The sequence below is a fragment of the Anser cygnoides genome, chromosome 13 (genome assembly GCF_040182565.1).
Source record: "Anser cygnoides isolate HZ-2024a breed goose chromosome 13, Taihu_goose_T2T_genome, whole genome shotgun sequence".
NCBI classification, from domain to species: domain Eukaryota; kingdom Metazoa; phylum Chordata; class Aves; order Anseriformes; family Anatidae; genus Anser; species Anser cygnoides.
This window is the reverse complement of record NC_089885.1, coordinates 4,106,016-4,122,200: the sequence shown is the minus strand read 5'-3', so window position 1 is coordinate 4,122,200 and position 16,185 is coordinate 4,106,016. Positions and strand designations below refer to the sequence as shown.

At 41.2% G+C, this 16,185-nt stretch overlaps 1 protein-coding gene across 1 annotated transcript in view; it reads right to left on the bottom strand.

The window, feature by feature from the left end:
• Nucleotides 1-3,446: 3,446 nt before the first annotated feature.
• ALG13 (ALG13 UDP-N-acetylglucosaminyltransferase subunit) overlaps nucleotides 3,447-16,185 on the bottom strand; it is a 31,480-nt gene continuing 18,741 nt past the window's right edge. Inside the window, exons 20-28 of the mRNA XM_067005191.1 lie at nucleotides 14,940-15,075; nucleotides 14,474-14,506; nucleotides 14,288-14,343; nucleotides 13,599-13,661; nucleotides 13,077-13,245; nucleotides 11,632-11,757; nucleotides 6,484-6,524; nucleotides 5,516-5,699; nucleotides 3,447-4,395 (exon numbers count right to left, since the gene is read on the bottom strand). Of these exons, the coding sequence (XP_066861292.1) occupies nucleotides 4,121-4,395; nucleotides 5,516-5,699; nucleotides 6,484-6,524; nucleotides 11,632-11,757; nucleotides 13,077-13,245; nucleotides 13,599-13,661; nucleotides 14,288-14,343; nucleotides 14,474-14,506; nucleotides 14,940-15,075 (1,083 nt within the window). The 3' untranslated portion in view covers nucleotides 3,447-4,120. The remainder of the gene's footprint in view (nucleotides 4,396-5,515; nucleotides 5,700-6,483; nucleotides 6,525-11,631; nucleotides 11,758-13,076; nucleotides 13,246-13,598; nucleotides 13,662-14,287; nucleotides 14,344-14,473; nucleotides 14,507-14,939; nucleotides 15,076-16,185) is intronic.

Genomic DNA, 16,185 nt, shown 5'->3' with positions numbered 1-16,185 from the left:
TTACTGCAGATCACCACGCTTGCAGTGACGACTGAAATGCAAAAAGCGCCTGCCCATAGCCTGTAGCTAACACTGGAATATTTTGTACTTGCCTCAGCGCAGCTGACTGCAAAGCGGTAAGCAGCAGTGACTTGAAGATCTGTAGGAGCTTCTAGATACTGGCCTGCCCTGCAAAATATAAACTCTGATCTCATTTCAAAGCCATAAGGTTCTAGTTCAGGAGTTTTACCTTCCTCCCTTGTGATAAAAGAGGTTACTTAGAAGTATTTTACGTTTGAATATTTCCCATCCGTAATGCTGTGTGATTTTATAAATGAGTAGGATATCCAGCACCACTCCAGAGAGAACGGGAGACTAAAGCCAAACAACTGAGCCAGAAAAGCACCACACTGTGGGTCTTTGCTTGGTCCTACCAACCACAGAGCAGTAGCCAGCAACATCCCTGCAGGCTAATGCTGCTGGCAGGCAGAATCAGCGTGATTTGCCTCTACAGCACTTATAATAATTAACCTTCAGTAACAGATGGATTTCACAATTCAAAAGACTTCAGAAAGACTCACGCCCCTAGTACGCAGCAGAGATGTGAGGAATGTCAATGTGCACGGGCTGAGCCAGGACCAGCACTGCCCCTCCTAAGTGCAGGAAGGTGTGCAGCAGCTCAGAAGAGGGTGAAATACTTACAGACAAAAGCCCACACCCCAAAACACAGAACTGTGGTTGATCACTGCTGGTTTCATCCCGTACTCTCAAAAGAGGCTTGGCTCGGAGGCTGCTGGTGTCTAGATGATCAGAAGTGCCCACCTCTGACAGGAGCACTGCTCGGTGGTGCTACCTGCTCACGGACCTCTCCTGTACAGCCTTCAGGTGATAATGTACGTGGAGCCTCTGCCTTTTACATAGGAAAACGTTGTGTGGAAAAGGAGGCGGCAAGCACGACTAGCACAGACTGAGCAGCGTGAGTCTTCTGTTCTCCCTTTTGAAGGCTGAAAACCTATCCACAAAAAAATATCTAAAAAACAACAGATTTCAGGATCAAGTCTGTTTGCTTTAAAATTATGCAACATACTTAAAGAAGCTGAACAAAGAGGACAAAAAAAAATTCAATCTGAAGGAAAATTGTTGTTCCCTGCAGTAATCAACGCTCACATTTTTCTGTGCTTCTACTCAAAGGTAAAATATGCTTACGGCTGGGAGCAACACCCTACTCCCCCTGTTCAGGGCAATTCTGCCGAGCGTGAAGCACAGAGCACTGGTCTGGTACCAAATTGTAACTGAGCCAAAGATGACAAGTTTTGATAACCACAAGGCTGATGTTGGGCTCCCCACAAAAAAATAAATCCAGAGCCCACACCTTGGTGTCCGTGGCAGACATCCCTCCCTTCCCCCTAAACCATCACCCCCAACAAGAGAAACCTTCAACCCCTCCTGAAGTTCTGTGTGTTTTTAACATGAGTTATCGTACAGCCTCTGAAAAGGGAACTGGTTTGTAGCAGTTAGCCACTGGAACACTAAACCACAAGACCAGCAATATTATTAGTGCAAGGACGATGTAGCCAGGTCCAGCTATCTCTGGATCACAAAATGGTTGAAGCATGAAGGTGGCTAACTGTGTTTTAGGTAGAGCACTGGCTTTTTTTTTTTTTTTTTTTTTTTTTTTTACTGTGAACAGCCCTGACAAAAACACATGCATCAAGTCACAACTGAGGTGCCTTTGTGTGTACATATATAATATCCATAAGCAAGTTAACTGTACATACATTAATGAAAATTGTGCTTAACTGATACAAATACATATGTCAAAGTGGTTAACATGGCCACAAGAGCCAGTGCTAACACTGAAAAATCCACCTGCTAGAAAGATAAGCAAAAAGATAAAAATCTTGACTCCCTACCACAATTATTGATCTGTGTTTCTAACAGCAGAAAAAAAAGTTGACTCTTGTAGACAAAAAATTGCCAGGAGATAAACATCAATTCTTAGTTATGATAATCATTTGCATAAAAAAGCAAGGCTGTCTCCCTGACAGTGTAAGAAAGGAGGAATTATTATTCACAGCCGAAGCCTGAAAATGGGGAGATTCACTTCAGTGAGTAATAGCAACTGCTTGGGATATGACAGATGGCACTCGTGACTGAGGTGGAAAGGCACTCAATGACTCCATGATGGAGATTGTACTTCTTAAATCTGTTCCATTTCTGAGTGCCTAAGTCAGTCACATGGTTCACAGATTCCTTTCAGAGGCTAGCCTAGTGAATTCTTTTTCAGAGAGGAAAAAACCCTGTGGTATCTTCTCCCCAGTCTAAGAGAGGCCTGTGCAAGTCCCATGCTCTTTGAAAGAGACAAATACTAAAGGCCAAAATCCTAATGGTCTCCCATTACTTTGTAGAACCGTATTTTGTGTGTGTTTTTTAAAACTTGTACAGCAGCTCGTAATCAAGTTAGCTCATCAGGGATCGTTTTTATCATGCTTTGACTTTTCATCTGACTCCTCCATCTTGAAAAACCTTATTAAACTACCAAGTTAAATGCACAGCAATTAGATTTGAAGAGACAAACCAGAAGCCAAGCTTACAACCCCCAGACAAGAGGATTATATCACCACCTTTATTAAAGGAGAAGGAAAAAAAAGCCTTAAGAGTTTTAAGGAAATAAGATCAACACCAGAAGTGCCAGATGAATTTTAAAATAAAGGTGTAAGGAGTCACTTTTTCCTGCTGTTTTTGCTCCTGTGTTTACTTAAAAGACAGCCTAATGTAAAGGCACGCCTCCCACCCCATTCTGCAGTTGGTTCTCTTTATCCCTACTCAGCTATATAAAAAAAGTCACTACAAAGTACAGAACACAGTTTATTTCAGCTTTATCAAGTAGCAATTTTGCCACTTTGCAAAATTACAACTTAATTTCTTTACCTAGCCTACATGGGGGACGTCAGGCTTGTTTGAATTATGATGGCCCAGATCTTTACAAGACCTGGCAGACATTACTTTCAAAAGCATGGTATTTGAGCTTGAATTCAGCATTTCAGTCAAGTTAAGATTTGGTAAATAGAGGTCTTTACTAGTTTTTAGGGCCCTCAGCACCAAGGTGCTCTAAACCTGCAGTTGTGCCCTTGTTTGTTACCCCAGGACAGGGCTATGCCACCATGGTGCCCAGGCTAAAGGCAGGGCCACCACCTGACAATTTTGCACATCCGCTGCAAGTTTCTATCAGGGACAGAGCCTGTGCAGTCATTGGAAAGAATTAAGTTTGTAGGCAGAGAATATTCAACATTTTAATCCTAAACTCAACAAAAACACAGCTAGAGCTGCACTCTCTCATGTTAAAAGCTACTGCTTTCTCATAGGAGGTTGGAGCAACCTTACCCCACACAATTACATTTCTTCAGTTGTTGGATCACTAATCATTAGGAACATAACCTGCCAGTGATAAATGACCACTCGCTTCCTTGTGTTAGATGCTTTTATTTTGTGCTGTCAGTGCAAATTGAACACCAAGACTACCACCATTTGTGCAACAGCTTTCACAAAACAAAGCTCACAAATACATACCAACGTACAGCAGAACAGATCACAACAGTACTCTTACACTTTCAAGAGACATGAAGCCTACGTAGAATGAAATCAGAGGAGATACAGCTATTACAAATACATGACCACTAATTGCAAAGGTGAAATCTGAGAACACCAACTTGTTTCTAACAATTGTCCTAACAACTCCGCACCCAGTTTTTAGCTGTGGTTGTAATGGCAGTCATGCTTAAATAAGAACCATGTGTTTAAGTGTTCCAGTGTAACCCCTCAGAGGTATATGGTGCCGTTTTCCTTTAGTGATAGCTTGTTTTTATACATTTTGTGTAGTCAAATACATGCTTTGTGTTCCCCTACACTATAGTGTATGTATACTCTTTTCCTATGCTTTCCTCTATGAACTACCAAAACACCATCCTGTCAAGCTTATCATTAGCATAAGCCTGGAAAGAAACATGAAACTTGAATGCAGCTTAAATCAATCAACCCAGCCCACTGAGAGAGGATAACACTTATGAAACAACATTAATATGTAATTGACAAAAAAGAAACGAGAAACCAAGTGCAAGAAGTGAGCTTACACCTCCCAGATTTACATTCCTTGAGGCACGTAGTGTGGTGCAGGGTTAGGTGAGGCAATATAGCTGACTTGGTGTAGCGGTCCAGAACTTACAGCATTGGGAATTCGTGGGGAATTTCCATACGGTGGATTTACTGGATGCCAGGAACTAAGGTAGTGATAGGCAGGTACTACAGAGATGCAAGAGTCATACCCTGGGAGAGATGGCTGGCTGTAGGGATCTGACACCACTGGGTAGTATACTGTGCCGTGGGATGGGGGTGGAGGCTCTGCATTTTGAAAGTTACCTAAAAAAGAACAAAACACTTGTCATATACTCTTACTATATTTGTGACCTTTTTATATAGACTTTCATCACAATGAACATAGCATTATTTTGGTGGCCAGAAGGGAAAAATCTATTTAGGTGATAACAACTTTATACCCCTATATTTTCTTCCCAAAGGCAGGGTGAAAGTCACCTTAGGACCTAAGTTGGTGAGTTATCCTCAAGTTAGACTCGTCACTAAAACCCATTAGAGAATTACTTAACAGCATTCTGCAGAAGTAAAAACTTAAAGAGAAACTTGGGTAAAGGGCTAATGTGTTATTTGGCTATTTAATCCTTGAGATGATGCTATTCTATGCAGGAGAACTACCCCAGCTAACAGGCTGAAGCATTATCAGAGCATTAAGCCTGTCTGCATCCAAGCAACAGATTTGTCACGATGTGCTCTTTCCAACATTGACCATTTGCCACATTCCACAGACTTTCACGAGCCAGGCATCTGACCTTCTTGACGTCTTTTTCCTTATTTAATACAAACCTTTTATTTACTGCCAAGTCTATCTACCAGCTTTTTACAAAGCTGCTGTAGGAAGCTAAGTTTTGCTGTAATTTTTCCACACAGTAGTTGACACAGCTAGCAATGAGGCCTATTCAGAAGATAACAGCTCAGCTTGCAGAGCCTAAAACTACGGGCTGCAATATCTCTTTTAAAAATACTTGTGAAAGTAGCAATGCTCGACGCTTGCCAAAACTTAATTGTCTCCTTTATTTTAAGAACAGGCATTGTTTTGATACCATGACTATTTGCTTATCAATGAGCGAAAGAAATGCCTTCAACGCAATTTCAGAGTAAGTTCTTCCAAGTTAAAATTAGCATGCTGAATACAAACCTAAAAAGGATTACTTTTCTTTTTTACAGCTTTAAAAAGCCTTTGGCATTGGTGGCTACACCAGTAAGTCTAACAACTTTAAGCAGTAACAAAGATGGCAGAGGAACTTGTGGTAACCCATTACAATGCTTACTTTACATCTTCCCAACCTCATCCTTCCTATAATGGTGCAAGCAAGCAGCTGCACTCTGAAAATCATTCCCTTACTTTTCACAGTCTCTGTATGTGGTCTTATCCTCAAATACTAACCATTTGCAGGTGCTTCCAAGGGAACCTGATGCACTTCAGCTCGCCCAGCATCAGCATAGAGCTGAGGTACTGACTGATCTAGGACGTGAGCAGGCTCAGCATATGCTGGATAAGCTTCCACTGGTGACGCTGGTGGTACTGGCTGTACGTACACCATGGAATGCCAATAGCTCTGGTGGTAATACTTTTTGGGGAAAAAACAAAACAGAGTCATGCATATAACCACACTCCCCATCCTTCTTCCCAATCACTGCTGGTTTCAGATCTAAAAGTAGGAAGAAGTGCATTTTTCTCTACTGTCACTAAGATAGTTATACACAAAGGAGGAAAAAAAGACAGACTGCCAGGAGAGTTGCTGGAATAGCTGCAACTACCTCAGTTCTACACTGCAGTTCTAATTCTTAAGGAATTTTGAGTCTTTGTAATAAACTTGGTCATATTCAAGATTTTTTCCCCCCCTACTTCTTTAGTTGAAAAAGCTAATGTACTACTTTTACTCCCCAGAGTTCCAGCACTGACACTGCCCACAGCTGCTGGTGCAGGGGCAATGGCTGCAGGCAACTGCAGAGCAATGGTTCCCAGAACACAAAAAATGGTCTGAACACAGCTGTGCATGTCCTAGAGGATTCAAAGCACACATCTCTAAATGGTCTTTGATCTCATCTAAGCAGTTTTTTTTTTTTTAAGAATGGCTCAGGTTCCTTCCCTTTATCTTAAAAGAAAGAATATTTATCCACCATCCTCCACAAAAATCCAAGTAAACAACTGGATGTACTAATATGCTTTACAGTTTGAGTTAGAGCTTCACTTCCTGAGCTACACTTTAATCTCCTCCAAGCAAGCCCATATGTATTAATAGTCAACTACACATTTAGCACACTTGGAAGTCTTAAATACATCAGTACATCTGTCAAGAAAAGCAGCAGTTTTTACAGGCAATTTACTGTACTCGTTTTAAAAGCACTTACTTGCAGTCCCAGATTAAAATAATACTGCAAGACCTTTGTATCTGAAATTAAAGGACATGACATTAAAGAGCAAGTTAGTATAAACTGATGAGGAAAATAAGTTTACATATTAGAACATTTAGAATCACTTAAATGATTAAGTAACTACTTTAGCATTATTTTTTTTAATGTTTTGAGGGTGATGAATATGTCTTGAATATGAAGAGATGCTATAGTTACAATGACCCTTTAAGTTAATCCAGTTAGGTATTTGTACAATAGTTGTGCTTGACTAATGTCAAATCAAACTTCAACATTACAGAATCACAGAATCATTTAGGTCGGAAGAGACCTCCAAGAGCGCCTAGTCCAACCTCTGACCCAACACTAACAAGTCATTACATTGCTTTAAGTCCGGTCTTGATTCCTCAAGTGATATTTGTCAGATCTGTTGTAAGTCTCCATTGTCTAAGCACCCACCTAGAAACTTTTTCATCATCAAATAAGAATTTGATTATGAGGTCCTGAACTAAGGTGTCTGCTAAGAGCACTCCCTCTTTTCCTCACTATAGAAATAGGGAAGTGTCTGGAAGCAGAGACAAGGCAGGAGCCACCTTCTCATATGCCAGTGGTCACTGACCCCCAATGTACACACACTGTATACACAGTCTGTATACACATTGTGAACACCCGTGTACACGTGAGACTAGGGCCCAACTCCATTGAGACCCCAGCTTCACACTGCTTCTGCCCAGAGAGATGTCAATAGGGACAACATATACAGCAACCCTAAAACCTTCAGAACTAGGTTTTGAGGTCCCCCAAACTGTTATAAACATGTCAGAATACAGGGGGGGATAAGGACTGTTCCTTCCTTCTCCTTCCTCACTAGGGTTAAAGGGAATTCAGTTCCTGCCTTCTTGCAGCTAGTCTTTTACTTCTGTCTTCCATGTACTGGATCATTTGACTCAGGGCAAACACATGAATCACTAAGGAGCAATCCCAGAAGCACAGAGGAAGTTTAAAACCACTTGCCAATAATAACAAGGTTTATAAAGTCCAACTGCCCAAAACAGTGGGGCTGTTTAAAACCTTTTAAGTTCAAGCATGTTTTAATCCTATGACAGTTCCAGAACTGTGCATGAACTGATTTCTCAGTCATAAAACTGAGATTTGTTTTAAAGGCTCAAAAAGGTAAGTCACCTATTCCACAGCAACAGGTTTGCATGCAAGTACAAACAGACACACATCATTTAGTGCTGCTGGGACCTCAAAAAAAAAAATCAAACCAGTAAAGCAGAGAAAACAACTCAACATGAACAAATCACTACAGGCTTCAACTTGGGGAAGCATGGCAGCTCTAGAGGTGTTGCTGTCTTCTTACCACCTATCCACTCCTCCCTAGACCATGACCTTGGCTCCACATAGCTTTCCTGTCCATCCAGCTACTACATGTGCTTCCTTTCACAGCCCTGCTCTTCTATAGTACTGTCAGTTTGCTGTAGACAGGAATAGCATCAGAAATGCAAGCCCCAATCCTGAAATGAACAAGGATTTATTCCTCTGTTGCCAATTCTCAACTGTTTTACTGTTCAGCATATTTGATCAGGGCAACAATCCACTTAGATGTGAAGAAGGAACTGTATGCATTTCCTAAGTTAGCTAAGAGCTCTAAGCTTACTCCTGAAAAGGCTGGTGCTTTGGTTGTGACATTGCCCAGTCAAATACTGAAAATAACCTGAAGACTTACCTAAATGCCAACTTTTTAGTATCTAACTGAAACTGCACCTACATTGAAAGAAGGCTTTTTTAAACCTGATTTTGTTCTTCAGCTGTTTATGCAAAACAAGTGTAAGAACTGAGTGAAACATCTGCTTCATAGCAGCGATAACAGTACAAAGGAGGAGCCGGGAGACCGAAGTGAAACTGATACAGGAAATACTGATGTCTGTGGTATGCTAGAACAGAAGCCGGTACAGTAGGAGATCAGTCTGTTTATATTCTTCTTTTAGATGCCTAGAAATCCAGTTACTCTTTAGTAAAAGAAAAAATAACTTATTAAGCAACAGCTAAGCCAGAAGAAGTTAACCACCCTGACAAGAAAATATGAAGACCACATTTACTACTGATAAAAATCTCATAAGGCATCGAGACAGAGTTCACTGCACTGAGTGACTCTCAGATCAATCCTGAATGCCGCTGCAGGAAAGGAATGGTCTCTGGAACACAGCAGTAGCAAGCAGTCTATCAGCAGCTGCTTCAAATGGAAGGGAGCAGATGAGGCTGACACCTAAGGTCATTGTATTAATAAATAAGTTTCACAAGCCCTAAACTCTATAAAAAAGATTCAAGAGTCTCTGAGAATTGGAACAAATGCAGAAGTACCAATTAATACTACGGCACAAGGCCTGTCTTACTCTCCAGTCCAGAACTTCAGCCTGTTAACAACTCAGACTCCCAAACACCAGTCATGCAGGTAGTTTTTTTTTTTTTAAAGGAAACTGCACAGAACTTTAAGTCAAGTATATCCAAATACCTTACCACACACTACTCCAAAGCTTCTGTGTAGTGACACTGATGATAGTCTCAATGTAGACAGCAATAATACATGGAATTACATGTACCATTTGTGTCATTAACTACCAAATTTAAACTTCTAAAAAAAATTTGGAGTTTATCCCCAGAAGGACATGGCCAGTACTACGAGGAGTGACTCACTTGAAGAACTGCGGGCAGGGCCTGAAGAGGTTATTAATCCACACCCACTCCAGATTTTTTCAGTACACTTCACACCCAGTTATCCTGAGTGCTGAAAGCCTCAGTTAAGGGCATTTAATGAAAGCTGAAGATGATTAACTCTGACAGGTACTCAGGATCACCTACAGTGATACTACTGCAGTAGGAAAGTAGAAAATTCAAGATCAAAACCAGGAATCAAGAGCACCTGCAATAGAGTAAAGATATCGCTAATGTGTTTGGCACTACCTATTAGAGCAGCAGACCTTTGAGAAGCCATGCCATGATGTTTTTGCATCCTGCTTTTTCTCTCCAGATCAACTTCTGGCAAAAAATAAATAAATCTCAAAATTCACAGCATTCTGGCCCAAAGTTGCTTTGAAATCTACCAGATGCAGCTACCTGAACTGTAGATATCAATAGCAACTCTTATTATCTGAAATAGGCCCTCTAGGATTAGTACTTTGATGCAAGCTCCACACAGGGACAATGAAGCTACTTTAGATGGAAATATATTGAATCAAGCATGAAAACAATCTGCATTACTGAAGTACTTTATGCTACATCTTTAAATAACAGATTTTGGATTAAGAGCCACAAGCTTTACATTCTAATGCACTACAACTCAGAGCTACCATACATCTGAAATGCAGTCACAGTTACGAGGCTGTGGCATGTTTTTTTTCCCCCCTCCCTCCCAGGGTGGCTGTGGGGAGAAATTCATGTTAGATACTTAGAGTGAAAGCATACCAATCCAAACAATGCAAAAAAGTGGCTGGATTTTACACACCCTACATTTATGCAGCCAGTTTTTACTCACTCAACCCTGAATAAAAGGCTACTCTCCACACCAGCAGAGAAAATTCTTGAGTCAGGAGCTTCAGCAAAAGGTAAGGCTTTGATAAAAGTCACATTTGTTCTACCTGTAGGTGGCTATCAAGCAAGCCAACCACCATGCACTGACTTTCAACATATCTACTCCATGAAGGGGTGAGAATACCTAAAGACCAGGTGTATTTCAGACAGCAGGCAGAGATGAACCCACTGCAAGAACAAATGTATAAGCAGACATCCAGTTTTCCTGCCTACTGCTCTCCAGATCAAGCTACAGCTTACCTCTAGCTTGGCCTCACTACTCCCCAAACCAGCCTCCCCCAAGCTGTCTGCCAGAGAAGGCAGCAACACCTGAAGCTGTTTACTTGATGCAGTGTCCATATAGGTAGCCAGAAGTAAACACCAACACCTACCCAGAGCATTTGCACTACACATTAGGACAAGAGAAATGCTGCTATCAGGACAAGCAGGCTGAGTAACTGCTTTTACAACCTTTTTAAGGTCTCTAATCCTCAGAGTAAGTTGAGCCATTGGCAATGCACAGAGAAGAGCGGATGTTCTACAACTGCACAAATTACACATAAACAAGCAATCCTTCATCAGTGAAGACAGACACTATCACAATAGTTTTATCTTCCTTTTGAGATGTGTGCCTCTATCACGTCACTGCACACTAGGCAGGAACGCTTTGAGGCCCAAGAGAAAAGCAAGATACACAGCATAGTAATAAGCAGGACTCTTATTCCTGTAGCTGAGAAGTACTCAGCTCATGGTAGGGACAGCAGACAGCTTGATCTTTGGCTTACTTAATGAAACAAAGCTCTGCAAGTTACAGACCCTATTTGTGTCTCAAGAGACACAAGCATTATAGAATAAGGGGATATATTAATGACCCCAAAATCAAGTATGTATATGCCTGTCGCACTGTTAGCCAAGCCTTGCAACTTTGCACTGTATACAGGTATTCTTAAATTGGAGCAAGTTGATTAAAGTCTACCACTTCAGAAGTGAAGCCCAAGCTCAGCTGACAAGGCTGAAAGCCAATTTTGAGCTGTTATGCTAGTAGTTATTGTACTGGTCTTCCCGTGCTTGGTGCTTGACAGACAAAAAGCTACCTTAAAAGATGCTGTTATGACAGCACACAAGAAATATGTGCACTCAATGAACAGAAACCTATACACTCCATCATCTATTTCTAATACTATAGAATGACATCTCAAAGCCATACAGGACAACAGCTCAATATCCACCGAACTGTGTAACACCAGAACTTTATAAGCGCATAACTGGTTTAAAAAAAAAATAAATCAAAAATGATTATTCCACCCAGAGGTGGTAGGATACAGATACAAGCACACTCTCCACTGATACTTGTTTCTTTAGGATGCTGTCTAAAGCTACAGTAAGTCACATGTTTGAGTCTGACACGTACTTGTTATTCAGAACTATGAATTTTTACTGTAAGCATCCAAACCATTGCAGCTCAAATGGAATAAGAAGTAAAGAGCCACTTCTTCTCACTACAGGTATTCTGTTAAGTTTCCAAGGAGAAGACAAGTCAGAACTATGCCAGTAGTAAAAACACAATACCTTCATTACCTCGAGGCAGATCACTGCCACTGGGATCACAAGAGTAAGGCGGAGGAACGGCACCAGCTTCTCCCACCTCACTGACTGGAGGAAGAGGAGCTGAGTAAATTGGGAATGGCACTGATGAAACTGCTACTATTAGAAGGAAACAAAAGTAAAGTCAGATTTACAATAGCATCTTCCTCAACTGAGAAAGATATGAAGTTACACAATTAGGTGTATACTTCCTATCATCTCAGTACCCATAAGTAAGCTTTAATGTTAAGTTCTCTTTAGTAATCACTTCCCCCTGACTTCAAAAGTCCAGAAGTTTTAAAACCAGATGGGAAAGGTTCCAATTCCACATCTTAATTGTGTATCTATTTACATGCTTCATATTCCAGTTAAGAACAAATGCCTCTTTCAATCAGTTGTTCATACTAGAGGGTAGGTCAGGCTTTCCTTATATAATTGTCTGTCCTAGAACAACAGGGAAAAGACTCCTCACTTAAATCACCAGTTTTTTGTTGACAAAACCACACAAAAATAAGGGAAGGCTTAAAACATACCAGGCGAAAGTTTTTAGACAAATTTATCTTGAACACATATTAGGGGGCCCACATTTGTAGAACAGCAGCTTCTTTTTAATTGCATCACCAGTTAACTTACAGAGAACAGTGCTGACTGATCTCTCAACTAGAGTACAAAATAACCCAAACAAGTAAAAAGAAACAGGTAAAGGGGACAGCATTAAGGAGAACTGAATGACAATGGGGTTTTACAATGGGGTTTTGTGGGGATTTATTTTTTTTTTTTGGATGCTAAATGAAGTGAAGAGTTACAGAAGACATGAGAAATATTCTTTGTAAGGAGGGAAAGTCATTTTCTTAAGGCAGACATTTCACAATAACAAAGGAAAGACAATTCCAGGTGGTTAGCGTGTGGCAAGTCACAAATTTGATCTTGCCATAGAAGTAGCAAGTAGCTAGGGACAGGAGCTAAGTAAGGACCACAAAAATGAATTTGATTCACTTTTGCAGCCCTTGAGCTATCACAGCCAGCAACTCTTCTGGAAGAGGTAGTAAAACCTAGGACTTACACCAGTCTCTCAAGACAAAGAAAACTGTAAAAACACAAGGAAGCAGCCATGAACTTCCGTCTTTTAAAAAGGAACCCAGTAGTAAAAAACTTTACATTGATGGCTAAAGGCAGGCAACGGTGGGGGGGAACAACTCCAAAGCAGAGACTTCCAATTCCCATGCAAATTCAGCAGCAACTGTTCCCTTCAAAGCATAGGAACATGAAAGTCAGCAGTGGAGTTACAACTACTGATAAGTCATTTAAGCCAAAGCAAGTGGTATTTTCATAAACCTCTCGATATCTGTTTTGGATACGTAGAACTAGGAAAAAATGGGAGGTAAGAACGCAACTGAAAGGTTAGACATCCAAGTTCACAGCCTTAGCATGCACACTACCTGGTGTCCCTACTGAAGGGGGAGACACTAGGACTGGCTGAACCCCTGCTTGTGGGGGAACAGCTGTTGTGATGCTGGCTTGAGTGGAGGCAGCAGAATTTGAGAATACTGTAGCTGGAGCAACATTAACACCTGTGGAGTTTGAGATCACTGCAGAGTTCACCATCACCTGCAAAAGAATCAGTGTTCATTACACTACCTCTATAGTTGGCTTGGACAAGAGCTACAGAAATATCACAGTTTAAAAGTTCACGCTTTACAACTAGAACTTCCAAAGTGCACTTCTGTGAAGGCAAATAGTTATCCAAGTTCTCTAAAACTTGACTTGAAAAATATTGACCTAAAAATACCCATTCAAATTGCAGACACCTGCCAATGCATCTTTCCACCCTTCCATTATGCGCTATAGGGAATTATGTTCTTTGCAACAAGACTAAGAGGGGAAGAACAAAACCCCCCACAGTGGCTAAGCACAGTGGTCATCTATCTGCAGGGCTGCCACAACAGAATACTAGATACTACCTTCTGGGGATAGCTGTAGGAAGCCACTCCATCTTGAGACGACACAGAGACTGTCCCTTCTTCCTGAAGGGGTTCCAAAGCAGAGCATGGTCCATTTAAAAGGCATAGAAGTGAAAGCTACACACCAGAGCCCTAAAAATTCTTATCATGAACTACACACAAACACGCTGAAGTTTTTCATAACTCATGTAAAACCAATTTTATTCTGATGTGCACAGGTCTTTCACACCACTGCAGGCCAACAGGTGACTTGAGAAAGGAAGAGAGCTAGCCCCTGACTAATTTCAGATTTTAAAAAAAAAATCAAAGTCAATTGTATCAAAAGTGAGATCTCTCCATTTACACATCAGAGGGATAAGGCTAACTAGTTTAGAACTTGAAGGGTAGCATAATAAAAGTAAATGCTACTTGGAGCAGAAAGGGGAAAAAAGTAAACAGTCCCTGAAATAGAGGCTTTGCAGAGGGAGAAGGTGGAAAGTCTTAATGTATCTAGCACAATTCAGATGTGCTTGCAGACTCTGATAAAATCCTCACCAGTGTAGGGGGCAAATAAGTGAAGTGATCTACCTTCTCTTCCAAAGAAAATATTCTGACCTCCTACATTAAGCTTTCTTCCAAAGACAGTTTCCATGAAGAACACTACGCGCTTCAAGGATTCCCAATCTGGGCAGGCAGCAACTAAACCTTACCAAGTTTGCTGTAGGCTCTGCTGAACTAAATACTGCTGCAGTTTCACAGTCTGGATCTGGAAGGCACAGGCATGATTAATTGAAGCTGTAACATTAGATCTCATTGTTCAGGAATGTCTAAAAAAGGTTGTAATAAGTGCATTACAGTCACCAAATATATCAGTTAAAGACAGAAGTTTTACTTACCTGTGGGTGCATAGAGAAAATCATGAAACTTCCCTAGAAGGGAGAGAATAGAAAGCTTTGATTTAGGAAAAAATAAATGCTTAAAGCCAGAGTTACCAACATTTTACTTCAGTGCGTTCGTTAACTGAGCTGCTTTCATTATCACCTTGTTTTCTGCAGACACCACTCCCTCCCTCCCTCATTTTGTTATCCATCAATATCAAGTTTTGCTATTTCCAAACACTATGCAGCAGCTTGGCTTGCTACAGACCTATGCCATCAAAAGGGTGATGTCCTAGCAAGCTTGAATAGAACAGCGACACATTTTTATCAGACAATGAATAAAGACAATCACGCATGCATGTTCAAAGCTCATAATTAACAGATCTTTAGGAGGCCTAAGGAACCCAGTCTGATAATCAAAAGCACACCACAGATTATCTGAACCAGTCTTTTCCCTCTTCCCAAGAATTCTTTAAGAACTAACCATTTTCACTTGTTTCTTCTACATCTTCCTCTGACGAATTCAGGGTTTGCTTGCTGGCTGGAACAGAGTTTGGGCCTCTCCTTGCTACCCAAAACCCTGCAGGACTGTGGACAATGGGAGTAGGGCTACCCTGGCTCTAAAAAGAGAAGTCAGAAGTGTGCATTTACAAATAGTTTAAGCCTTGACATGTTCCACACACACCCACAAAAAAAAAACCAGCAGAAACAGAAACAGGCTGGCAGACCAAAGCTTACTACAATCACATCTTACTAGAGTTACAGTCCCTGTGTACCCTGCATGTAGCAAAACAGTTGTGTGACATTTCACTTTTTGTTCTGCCTAGCATACTTTGGGTAATTTATCTTTGAAGACCTACAGCTGTCCTATACAATACGGTCAAGTTGCTCTCACCTAGAGTTTAGCCAGCTTTGCATCAGGTTCAAACAACACTGAAAAGAAGGGAACAGACACCAGCCAGCAGCCAGGACCCCCAGCCTCCAGCACATACTCCTGCATTCCTCATCCTAGGCATGCCCACCAACAAATCAGTTCACCAGATACCACACAGCTGGAAGTTGCCCCATGGTCTCTACACTAGCCAGACTGATGCACACATGCCTGACTTCCAGGCAGCAGTGCCAGTCAGGTTTCCCCCAAGACTCTTGTAAAGCTTTATATGCCACTTGTTTTTGCATGGAAGTCAGTCCTTAGCTGGACATGTTAAAATCTAGAGTTCTCTGAAGCAGGAACACAGGATTATGAGAAGCATGAGTAAAAGGAGGTGATTCACTCTTGTGATGGCTAAGGTAACACTCAAAACTCTCCTCGGAAGACATGATGACTCTGAGATCGACAGAGTGCTCAGAGAGGCTTGCAAGATCTCCAAAGGTGAAGTACAGGTGGTAAGTCAGAAGGTTCTCCCACCAGCCTCTAGCACGATGGCCAAGTCCAAGTTTTCTGCAAGATGCATTTTTCCCCAGGACATATTAAATTCCTTTGGTAAAGGAGACAAGGAAGAGAGAGAAAATACTTTGGCATTGACAGTAACAGAGTTGCTGAAAGAACATGAAAACTATTCACTGGCTGCTGCAAGAATATAGTATAGCAATAGGGAGGAAAAGCAAGCTAGTAAGCTACATTGATTTCAGGGGCTGGGGCAGGAGCAGTATTGCAAGATAATCTGTCCTAACTCCTTGACATACTTGGAGGAAAATAAATCAGAGCAAAGACCACAGATCTTGTAAAG